At 35.3% G+C, this 12500-nt stretch overlaps 1 protein-coding gene across 4 annotated transcripts in view; it reads left to right on the top strand.

The window, feature by feature from the left end:
• Positions 1–12500, top strand: part of LOC122255017 (uncharacterized) — a 14990-nt gene that overhangs the window by 1159 nt on the left and 1331 nt on the right. For 2 of the 4 annotated variants that reach the window (XM_086536129.1, XM_086536131.1), the window contains exons 2-11: positions 3476–3681; positions 3976–4240; positions 4577–5061; positions 5881–6054; positions 6328–6447; positions 6779–6875; positions 7071–7204; positions 7607–7754; positions 7878–8082; positions 8425–12500. The exon at positions 8425–12500 is cut by the window's right edge and continues 1331 nt beyond it. In XM_086536129.1, coding sequence (XP_086392255.1) covers positions 3476–3681; positions 3976–4240; positions 4577–5061; positions 5881–6054; positions 6328–6447; positions 6779–6875; positions 7071–7204; positions 7607–7754; positions 7878–8082; positions 8425–10693 — 4103 coding nt within the window. In that variant the 3' untranslated portion in view covers positions 10694–12500. The remainder of the gene's footprint in view (positions 1–3475; positions 3682–3975; positions 4241–4576; positions 5062–5880; positions 6055–6327; positions 6448–6778; positions 6876–7070; positions 7205–7606; positions 7755–7877; positions 8083–8424) is intronic. The other 2 variants (XM_086536130.1, XM_086536132.1) reach the window with 1 other exon arrangement.

Raw genomic sequence — 12500 nt, forward strand, 5'->3', positions numbered from 1 at the left:
TTTTCTTTTCCGTTTTTGCGAGATAAATCATTCTTGGGTGGAAAGCCCAATGGGTGAATCTAAATGAAGAGGATTGTACCCATTAATGTGCAGCTGTACAATTAGACTGCAGGTAGATGTGGCTTTGATTATGCATCACTTGTGTCTACCTGTCCATGGTACTACCTTAACTTTTTCAAGTTGAAGGTGCTCATCAGCTAGTGAAAGGACTTATTGATAATGAAAAGTATATTGTAAAATCTCTGTTCAGTAAACTTATTTCAGTTTTACCTGGTTTTGTGTGATTTATAGAGGGTAAACCTTACAAACCCAGGGTGGATTTCAAAACAAGGCTTTTCTTTGTAATTATATTGGTCTGTTTTCTTGAAACATGATGTAATATCAGATGGAAGGCCTATCCTCTTAATATTTTGGTGAACTAGACTGAATTGGTTCTTAATTTGACAATATATTATCAGAGAGGGTTGCAAGTTTTATCATTGTGAAATATATTTTGTAGGAGTTTATTAACCTTTGTGAGAGCAGTAAAGGCCAGTGGCAGATGCATGGGTGTCTTAGCACATTAGACCATATTATCCAGTTATTAGTGTAAAATATTTATCCAAGTCGCTAATTCACATATTGTAATATTTTGCATCATTCAAGGATTGGTGATATAGATGAAACAATGAAGCATGCTCTTCTTTTTTTTCTTTAAAACTTGAAAATTACATCATAATAATGTAAGATATAATAAAGTGATAAAAAAGGTGCATAGTCAGTTAGGTCGAATGATTTTTTTTTCTTACTTCAAAGTTATCGGAGTGACTTCAAGTTAAATGGTTAAGTGGCATGTGTGTCTCCTATTCATTTCAGCTCTTAATTTTTTTCTTTTTTTTTCCATGTGACTTTCAGTATAAGAGATTTTTTTTTTCTTACTTCATAACTATTTACAAGTTAAAAACAGATCCTTATTGTGGATTATGAGGAAAGTTGAAAGAGGGAATAAGTATGTATTGTATAGAGTGCAGGATTGATAGAGCTGTTTAGTTTTGTAGGCTTGGGTAATGACAAAATACTATCTTACAATCTCGGAATGTTTTTTGTGGACACAGGTTTTAAGTAGTAAGAAATTATTGGTTGATTTCTGCATGTTACAAATAATTGTACAGATAAAGATCACAATAGCGTTTTGTTTTTACACATTGGGAGTAGCTCAACAAAGTAAAGATATTAGCTATGTCCCAGTATATTGAATCTTTAGAATAGAATATATTAATTGATACAAACATATCTAGAATTTGTTATAGAGGTTTATGTAAGGTTGTTGAGTCTGAACTTGTTTGTTTTTGTAAAAGAAATTTAAATATACCGAGTTATTATTAACATTGATTTGATATGAGTCCAGGTTATCTGATAAGATATTTCTGCTGATATATATTATACTTTTTAGATGTCTCCAAAGTTACTTGTCTAGCTGTTTTTCTTTGATTTCTTAATTTTTTTCTTATATGAAGATTAGATAAGTTGTATCCAAGCTGTTGCACATTGTAATCATGTGTGTTAATGACATTGAAGTGCGAGATTCCATTATAAAAAAAAATTACCTAAAAGTTGGTAATATATCATTTATTACTATATTATGGGTTTTGATTATTTAGTAGCTATTTTGATATGCTAATGGCTCTATAATTGTTGAAAAAAATTACAAATAATGAGCATGCATTTCTGCAACCCCCTCTGCACACACTGTAATTCACCTATTGCTTATGCATTTTTGTGCAACTTTACCAAATTTCACATTCAAAAATAAGTTGTACTATATATACAGGATCAATTCTGTTCTCCCTCTTTCTTTCTCTCTTTCTTTCTCTCTTTCTTTCTCTCCCTTTCTTTCTCTCTTTCTTTCTCTTTCTTTCTCTCTTTCTCTTTCTTTCTCTTTCTCTCTCTTTCTTTCTCTTTCTCTCTCTTTCTTTCTCTTTCTCTCTCTTTCTTTCTCTTTCTCTCTCTTTCTTTCTCTCTCTCTCTCTTCCTTTCTCTCTCTCTCTTCCTTTCTCTCTCTCTCTTCCTTTCTCTCTCTCTCTCTCTCTTCCTTTCTCTCTCTCTCTCTTCCTTTCTCTCTCTCTCTCTCTCTCTTCCTTTCTCTCTCTCTCTCTCTCTTCCTTTCTCTCTCTCTCTCTCTCTTCCTTTCTCTCTCTCTCTCTCTTCCTTTCTCTCTCTCTCTCTCTTACTTTCTCTCTTCTCTCTCTCTCCCTTTCTCTCTCTCTCTTCCTTCTCTCTCTCTCTCTCTCTCTCTCTCTCTCTCTCTCTCTCTCTCTCTCTCTCTCTCTCTCTCTCTCTCTCTCTCTCTCTCTCTCTCTCTCTCTCTCTCTCTCTCTCTCTCTCTTTCTTTTTCACTCTCTATATGCCTCCTTTATTATTATATCAATTTTTTACTCACACATTATTAGAGCTGCATAGTATTTGCTTATAGTATTGCTTATGCATTTTTGTGCAACTTTACCAAATTTCCCGATCAAAAATAAGTTGTGCTATATATACAGGATCAATTCTGTTCTCCCTCTCTTTCTCTCCCTTTCTTTTTCTTTCTCTCCCTTTCTTTTTCTTTCTCTCCCTTTCTTTTTCTTTCTCTCTCTTTCTTTTTCTTTCTCTCTCTTTCTTTCTCTTTCTCTCTCTTTCTTTCTCTATCTCTCTTTCTTTCTCTATCTCTCTTTCTTTTTCTTTCTCTCCCTTTCTTTTTCTTTCTCTCTCTTTCTTTCTCTTTCTCTCTTTCTTTCTCTCTCTTTCTTTTTCTTTCTCTCTCTTTCTTTTTCTTTCTCTCTCTTTCTTTTTCTTTCTCTCTCTTTCTTTCTCTATCTCTCTTTCTTTCTCTATCTCTATCTCTCTCTCTTTCTCTATCTCTCTCTCTTTCTCTATCTCTCTCTCTTTCTCTATCTCTCTCTCTTTCTCTATCTCTCTCTCTTTCTCTATCTCTCTCTCTTTCTCTATCTCTCTCTCTTTCTCTATCTCTCACTCTTTCTCTATCTCTCTCTCTTTCTCTATCTCTCTCTCTTTCTCTATCTCTCTTTCTTTCTCTATCTCTCTCTCTTTCTCTATCTCTCTTTCTTTCTCTATCTCTCTCTCTTTCTCTATCTCTCTCTCTTTCTCTATCTCTCTATCGCTCTCTCTATTGCTCTCTCTATCTCTCTATCGCTCTATCGCTCTCTCTATCTCTCTATCTCTCTATCGCTCTCTCTCTCTTTCTCTATCTCTCTATCGCACTCTCTCTCTTTCTCTATCTCTCTATCGCTCTCTCTATCTCTCTCTATCGCTCTCTTTCTCTCTCTATATATACATATATGTCTCCTTTATTTTTCTCTCTCTCTCTCTATATATATATATGTCTCCTTTATTGTTATATCAATTTTTAACTCGCACATTATTAGAGCTGCATAGTATTTTGAATGCCATCACATGTTACTGTGCCACATGAATAGTATCACCTTTTCCCTTCCAGGAGACAGAAACATGGCTCCTCGTCCTGAAGGTTCCCCGGTGTCAACCCCCCGCACACGATCTCCAGTTAAAGGAGTGCGTACGGGGGGAGTTACTTGCTCAGGCCCAGATGCCCTCTCAATGCTCAGTATGCTGGCTGAAGTAGCATCCGTTACACTTCACACTGACCCATCTGTTACTGACACTGCTTTAGCAGCCAAAACCAAGGTATGATTTAGTATAGTTGCAAGAGAGTAGTTTTTGTTTTGTATTTTGTCAAAAAGCTTTTGCATTTTAAGGTCAAGCTCTTAAGCATGTTTTTATTATTATTATTATTATTATTATTATTATTATTATTATTATTATTATTTATGGTTGTCTCATATTAGATTTTGTATTAGTTATATGTACTTATAAGTATTGTAAGTAATTTTCTAAATGTCAAAAATGATATTGATTAAGTAATTAGTAAAAGAATGTTTATGTGAAATAGTTTCTTATATTGTTTGTTATATTTTTCAGGCCAGTAATTCAGGAAACCGCAAGCCAAGTGAATATGAGGTTCTCACCTTAGAGCAAGTTTCAAACATGACAGATAACCTTCTTGTTAAACTCTTTTCTGAATTTGAGTCCAATGAAATGTGGCGAAGGTTTACATACACATGTAGAATGCTCCCTGCAGCATGTTCCCAGTTCTTCCAGAGCTTTGGTAGTGAACACAAGGCTCGTGCCGGGATGAAAGCTCATCTCTTAAGTCACCTAAAAAGTCTGCTAGAAGTGCATACTAGTAAGTTAACTTGTACTTATTTCTGGAAGGAATGAAAGGGAATTTTTCCTCCTACTATTATTTCTTCTATGGAGTATATTGTAAATGTCTGCCTTTCTCATTTATTATTATGATATGAAGAGTTATCCATTTCTTGAGCTATTGATTCTGCATTTGCTTTTAGTGCTTATGAATTAGTTAATCCAGATAAATTTGTCATTTTTCAATTAATTCTTTATTATTTTTTAAATTATAATTTTTATGTATTGACTGAAGTAAAGTTTATATTTTATTCCTTTCTCGTGTATATCAACAGGTGGTTTGCAATAGAAGTTAAAACATTCCCTTGATTTACAGATGAACAGAGTCGTCAGAATTATATTCTGGAGTCTGTTCCAGCCCGCAAAAGAAGACTATGTGAACAGGAAAGTTCAGCTACCAAACGTCGCGGAGCTTCGGTGAACAGTCGCACTTCCAAACCTTCTGCAAATCCTAAAACACCAACTAGAGGTGGAGAAAATAGCAGATCTCGGAAGACTGTCCACATCACCCCAGAAAAGGAGAATGATAGCAAGCGAAAAATTGGAGTTATAAGTAAAGAATTTAAGAAAACTGAGGTGGCTACATCATTCCTTCAAGCAGATAACATTAAAAAGGAGAACAAGTCATTGCTGGAGATTCCAAGAAATGAGACAAAGCCAAAGAGAAAACTTGAGACCTCACGTGACAGCCGGACAAGAACAAAGAAGATGAAGGCAATAGTTTCAGAAGGTCCCCTTCCAAGTGATGATCTGAATAACAACAATAATAACAACAGTGCTGATATGAAAGAGGAAGTAAAGGTATTGGAGGCATCTGTTCTCTCATGTATATTTCTGTTAACCCACTCATGACAGGGGCATTCTAGCCTTGAATGTCACAATGCCGGGGCTTTCGAATTCTTAGGCCTAAATCAATTAAATGGCTGGCACAATACTGTGCCGCCCGGCCACTGGGCTTTTGAATGAGCGGTACAGTACTGTACCACCCGTCCAGAGAGGGTTAATACACACTACTACAATTCTTTTTACTGGTGTAAATCTATATACATCACTATTAAGCAATCAGCTTCTGCTTTCCTGATTGTTTTGGGAATATGTATCCTTTGGGGAAGGAGACTGAATAGGGAAGCTATACTCTACATTGAGGAGGTTTAGGAAAGTCCCAGAAAAAAAAAGTTTTGTCAGAAGTTTACATAAGCTTTGTCCATACTCAGTCATGATTTATATGGTATTTGTAAAAATGGACATAACCTTATAATGACAATATAATTTGCTAGTCTATATATAATTCATAACACAATATCATTCAAATGATGGTGAAAGTTTGTGGTTAGTACCATTTAAAGTCCATGGTTGTCAGATTGTTTATTAGGGAAATTGATATCAAAAGGAACAGATTTATATTATATGTTTAGTAACAATAGAAAAAGGTAAAATGTAACTTGCATTCCTTGGGTTAAAGTCAATTTGTCCTAGATGTTAAACATGTGTGTACATAGGTGACAGTCTGGAAGTGAGTGGAATTGTGTGTATTAGATGTTGATATATTACTCCAGTAGATAAAAGAAATGTGTTTTATATACTATATATGAATTTATATTTTTATTTTTATTTTATCAGACTGAGTTGGAAGAAGACAGCCCACCAATGCAGCAGGCTGTGTCTCATGACCATGGATACCTGAAGGCTAATCCATCACAAAAGGCAGAACCCACAACCTGCAGAACATTCACCCCAAATGAGCACTACAGTTCTGAAGAGTCACAGCAAGGGAATCACCAACAGTTGCCTCAGGTATTTTGCAGCTTTCAGCGTTTTTTTTTTCCCCCCCAGTTTGAAAGTTATAAATCATCACTACTTTCATAATGCAAGCTAACTGAATTAGGCCTTGATTGATGCTTTATGTAGTGTGTTTTATCCTTGTCTTTCATTTTATAGTTATGTTTGCATACATATTGATCTATACAGTGTGTACAAGTGTCATCTGTTGGTCCATTTTCTTAGTAATAGTAGATCAAATGAATTTAGAATGTGAAAAATTGGTTATATATCTTGAATTATTGTCAGGTGTCAGGCATTGTGGAAGAAAGTGCAGGGATTAGCATGTCCGGTAAAGAAATTCCTTCTCATGAAGATCATTCAACCCTGTTACATGAACACATGAATCAAGAATTACAGGGAGGCATTGTAAGTATTCATGTCAGTACTGTACTAGATCGAAAAAATGAAGAGAAAAGTGATATTGTTGGTTTATTAATCTTGATGTAGAATTCTTTCTAAAAGATGTTAGATAATGGAGGGTTATGTAAGTTAAGCAAAATGTGACATTCATCGATGTATAGTTTTGAAGATTTGACAGTTGTCATACTATTGTAGAAATATGTGCACAGGTATATTTACTTTATTGGTTTTAATTGTTTAATGGCATTTATTTTTCTTAGGCTGATTGTCTATCATTGTTTGATAACAGCCTTTCTAGCCTTTTGGCAATAAAAGTGATTTTTTTTTTTAATTATAGATGGCTCAGGATTCTGGGAGTTCATCAACACCATTACCAGTGGTTGGTTGTGAGGTGGAGTTTACACCTGACCAACAATATAAAGTTATGCGCTCTGGTATGTATGCTGGTTTAGAGTTTTATCACTTTAAAGCTTTGTCTTATTGTTGTTGTTATTGTCATATAAAGATATATCTTATTTAGTATTTAGAATAGTGTATGGTTTTAAATTGTTTTTATATACACATACATTATTAAAACATATACATTTTTGTTTTAGACATTACTAACTACTATCAATATTCTTGTATAGCAGATTTGCCAGTTGTGTATGATCACAATAATCCACCATCAAATATCCAGACTGTGTCAAGGATCATTGAAAGGGATGAATATAAAGTGCGCAAAAAGCCCAAAGGTCGTGCAAAATTCATCGGTCAGAGTAAGGTAAGCATTTCGTTGTAGTGGGATGATCATTATTGATTTTGATGCAGTATCAGTTTATTGAAGAGAACCTGTTCTTTCCTTTTCTCTTGTTCCCTCCCCATCTCACAGTATATGTTTATGATTGAATATATTTCTTGCTTAACCTTTTCTTTATGCATGTATTATTCAGCAGCTGTGTCTCCTAGTATTTTGTTCATAAAATCTTTTGCTCATGGTACCTTTTGCTATGTCTTTCCTGGAGTTAGTTCATTCTTAAGTGATTTTTTAATCAAATTTAGCCTTTAGCCTTTTGTGTACAATAATATTTATACTGCATTATCGTAACCCATATTTGGTGATTTTGTAGTTAAAAGATGAGACCCACTGCAAGTGTAAATATTAATTTACATATTATATCCATAGGTTGAAAAGGAGATGGCCTTGAAGCTAATTACAGAGATCAGGTCATTGCCAGTGATGGCATTAGACACACTCGAATGTAAAATTTGTCACCCACCACGTCTCTTCACCGCTCCATCCACCCTGTTATCACACTATCGTAGTCATGCAGGTAAATGCACTTTTGTTTCTAGTCTGTCAATGCTTCATTCATTATCTTACAGTTATTTAAATTTGATATTTTTTATATTATTTATAGTAAAAACAGTTAAGTCATGTGTTTATTATTTTGCAGGTATCAGACCTTATGAATGCCGAATCTGTGAAGCAGTGTTCACAAGGCAGCATTCCCTCAATTACCACATGCTAATTCACACAAACCAGACGAGGTTCACTTGTGTAGATTGTGGGCGCAAATTCCGCCATCCCTCACACTTTAAGGAGCATCGTAGGCGTCACACAGGAGAATCACCCTATGAATGTTCTGACTGCTTGATGAGGTAATGAAAAGATCACTTTACTTTTATTCCAGGTTTAGTACATCATACCATTTATTGCAGAATAGTTTAGCAGTAGTAGGGGAAACCCAAGTTCAAAATATTTATGGCAAAGTTAAGGTTTTAATTCCTATAGCAGTTGTATAGAGAAAGTAGTAAACAACATTGAAAGGTTTTGGCTAGCAGGGCAACATTTTCAGTAACTTTATTAGTTTTCATTTGGTATATTTGTTACAATAATTTTAGTTTAGGTATTTTGATTATTTGTGAGGTGTATATATATATTTGTTTAATTATAATTATACAACATAAACAAAATGTAATTTATGTATAACTTTATCTCAGATTTAAAACGCGTAACACTTACAAACGACACCTGAGGACACGACATGGCAAGCTCTTGACTACCCAAGGAGCTATCATTATCCTATCCCAGGAGGAAGCAGACCGCATGAAGAAGACTCAGGGGCGCAAACCTCGCAGACCAAGACAGCCACTTCAAATTATTAGCCCAGAGGCAGCTGCACAGATGGAAGAGGAGCAGATATGGACAGATTTTGAAGAGGGAGAACGCGAAGAAGAGGAAGAGGAGGAAGATGATGATGATGAGGAGGAGGAGGAAGAGGAGGATGAAGCATCTCAGTTAGAAAACACACACAAAAGGAAGGAAGTTCCTAAAGGAAATGGAGTAAATATATCTACTTCAGGTATAGTGTCAACTGTTGGAGTACAACAAATTGCCAATGGCAAAACGGGACTGTTCATCAGACCCAAAAAAATTAGTGTAAGTAAAAGTAAGGGGAAAACCAATGTTGATAAGGCAAAAGTTCCAGATCAGTCTGCTGAGATGAAGGTAGAGATACAGACAAGTGAAGCCAGTTTTTTAGAAGAGGAGAGAGTAGAAGAAGAAGTTGTGACAGAGGAAGTAAATATGGATGATTTACGAACATATGTCTTCCAGCCACCTCCAGAACATAACACTTTACCAAAAGTAAATATAAGGTCATCTTGGAACACTATAAATATTGACTTAAAAGATCTGGAGAAAGCAACTGAAAATGTTGTAACCGAAACCATTCCTGAAAATGAAAGTGAGGTGACAACCTTTGAAAATAGCCAGATAATTGCCCAAGTACCAGAGCAGGTCATGAATCAGGCATCAGAGGAGTGCACTGATTTTACAAGTGATAATGTTTTACCAGAAGAAGTAATTACTATATGTGCTGGAGAAGAAAATACTGGGGATAGTATTCCAACAACTGGTAATCAGAGCAATGGTGGTACACAGGGAGGTAAACCAGATTGGTTTACTGTTAAGAAACCATTGAAATGCTATGGTCGACCAAGCTACAGTATTTTAGAACCTAATGCAAATGTATTTTCAGCAGGTGGCCCAGCTTCTGGCACAAATAAACCAAATCCCCAAACCAACCCCAGTGGCCGTTGGGTGTACCTAGTGGAATACATTCAGGGCCAAGACGGAAGGCTGGCAAAAGTGTATCGTGGAAGTGCATCACTCGTTAACAGAAGTAACCAGAATTCAGGCATGGAAGCCCCTGCCAGTTCTAGTGGTAATGTGATGACAAAAGCCCCTGTAAATAGAGATAATGCAAAAGTTACTGTCATGTCTAGCACTGTTACCAATCCACCTCCAGCTGTTTGTATGTCCAAAGCACCAGGTAAATTAGTGATGCAAGCAGGAAATAGAGAGCATGTGAAGTCCTCCAGCACTTCAGGTTCCTCTACTGTTCCTTCCCATATTCTGTCCAAACCTAATAACCAGAGTACTCATGATGCCAGTGATAGAGTGGTTATTAATAAGCAGGTTGTGAACAATGTTGTAGTCAACAACCACATTGTAAAGAATGGTAGTATAGTTAGTGTTAGTTGTGGAGAACATAACCAGATGCCACTTAACTGCTCTCCACAGCCAGTTGTTTTAGCAGCAGGACCAGTATCTTCAAGCTCAAGTGAACACCACCTCAGGTCACAGGGTCACCAAATTTTGCCAACTCAGAATCTTGCAGGGAAATCACAAGGCCTACTCACAACAGGGACCAATTGTCAAGAGGTTACGCATACTCTTAATGCAAACCCAAAAGATCAGGTCTTTGGAGGTCATTCAGTTAATCATCTTGTTACAGTTGGTGATGATGTTTTGCTGGAAAATGTTGAGATTATTGAAAGCATGGACACAGGAACGCCTGTAGATGTTACTGTTACTGGAATAATTGAAAGTGATAGCTTTGATCAACAACAATTACCAGGTGGTGAATACAATTCCAAATCACAAATTCAGGTACCAAGGAGGACCAAACTCTCTCCATCAAGCGTCTCAAATACTTCAAGAGTTAAAGTAGAAGAAGTTAGGCATGGGGACTCTCCTTTGGTGGAGACAGGTGGTGAATTGATGGATAATTTCTTAAATCAGCATTCAGAAAATCAGGGTGAATGTGAGCTTTCAAGCTCAACAGATCACAGAACATCCACACAGGCAAGTAAAATTGTAGATGTGCCTCAGGCTTCACCTGAACAGGTGTCATCTATTCATGGGATAAATAGTATTACAACAATGTCTTCATCTACTCTCCTGCCTGCTGCTGTACAAATCTGAATGCCATTTCTTTTTTATTTATAAGTTTCACTATAATTAACACCAGCCTATAAATTCTGTTACCATAGTCATTGCAATAGTACTTAAGTTACTAATTTTAGTTTTGTTTACCAAGACTAAGTATAATCTTTAGACAAATATTTATCATACTGCTTATGATATATGCTTTAACTATACTTTATATTTTTATATGAGCCAATAAGGTTTGTATGTGTCTGTATATCTCTCTATATTTACATGCTGTGTAAGTAGATAAAACAGGGCCCTGTGCCTTATTATATATAATAACTTTTCTGCTCTGCAACTATCCGAAGAGGATTATATCAGATTTGTTAAGGCCTGGTGAGAAGAGTATGGTAACATTGTACTGTGTCTCACATCATATGATGGTATCTTCGCTATTCATTGGTTAAAAGATGTGATGAAAGCAGGTGCAGTATCTGATCTGATCAATGGAAATTTTAGATTATTGTAACAACACCTATAAGATTGCATAATATATCAGCAGGATTTTTAAGATCTTGTATTATTGCACTTTAAAAGTGAAATCAGACAAAACAAATACCATGCAGCAGTCTTTTCAAGAACTTTTGCATGGTCTAAGCCTAAGGATTTGATAGAAAAGTAACCTGCAAAATAGATCTTATATAGTGTATAAGATTTGATATTATACAGTGATAATAGTGGCCTTAAGGGAATATAGTTTGTGATGAGGCAGCATGCTCTAGAAATTCAATAGAAGTAATTTGCTACTGTATGATTAAGTTTAGTAAGAGTTCACTAAATCAAGCCAGGATTCTAGTGACTTTGTCATATGCAGCTGTCACATAGTCTCTCTACTAGATTTAAGCCCATTTAGGGAGGTTATTGCATCTGCTTTTCAGGTTTAAGTGTTTACATTTTACTTTCCTAAATTTATTTCCCAAAGAGAATTAGCATAGTAAACTTGTTAGCATCACAGTCCTTTTTCTTCTTGTGCTTTGCTTCTCTTCATTTTTTTCTTTCCTTGTCAGTCTATCTTTTTCAAATAATTAAATGCCCAATGATGTCTTAGATTTTTTTTTCTCACAAAATTTTTGTTGTAAAACATTACATGTGCTTTTTTATTGTAAAACATGATGTGCAAGCATTTTTTAAATATGCATTAGGTACATTATTTGTGATTTATATATTTGATGTAGTGGAATTCCAACAGTATATGACACATATTTTTGATACCATAATTACCCTGGGACCAATATCCTATAATGGGGTAATAGAGCCAGGGGCATGAGAGCTTCCTGTCAATTTTTGTAAGATAAGGATCCTTCAGAGAATCACATAACAAGTGCTTGTTAGATTTGATAAGAGAATGTTATTACATCTTGTTATTTGGTTGTTCAAATTTTTGTAATGATAGTGTATATAAAAACTGTTAATGAAAATCATCAACTTTGTTTTGTATTCTTTGTAAAGGGCATTATTGGCAAGGGCTGCATGTCATCAATGATCAAGGGATGACTAACTGCTTTAAAAATTGCTTTTAAGAGTTAATATTTGTAGTTCAGATAAGCATTGATATACAGTCTGCATCTCTTTTTTTATGTAGATTAAATCCACCCCCTCTATTTTTAAAGCTATGTGGTACCTGACCTGCTGTAGGTAAAATTATGCCATTTGTTTTCAGGTAGTAGTTATAGAATTTTGACATCTTTTTTTCTTTTCCCCTTTTGTTTCAAAATCTCTGTTTAATATACCATACAGTAGTTTGAGGATTTTTTTTTTTACTGTAAGCAAAAAGTTAGGATTTCAGTTTACATATTCACCC

Source organism: Penaeus japonicus, unplaced genomic scaffold (assembly GCF_977035675.1).
Source record: "Penaeus japonicus unplaced genomic scaffold, GWHDUDI00000001_assembly GWHDUDI00000004, whole genome shotgun sequence".
Lineage (NCBI taxonomy): Eukaryota > Metazoa > Arthropoda > Malacostraca > Decapoda > Penaeidae > Penaeus > Penaeus japonicus.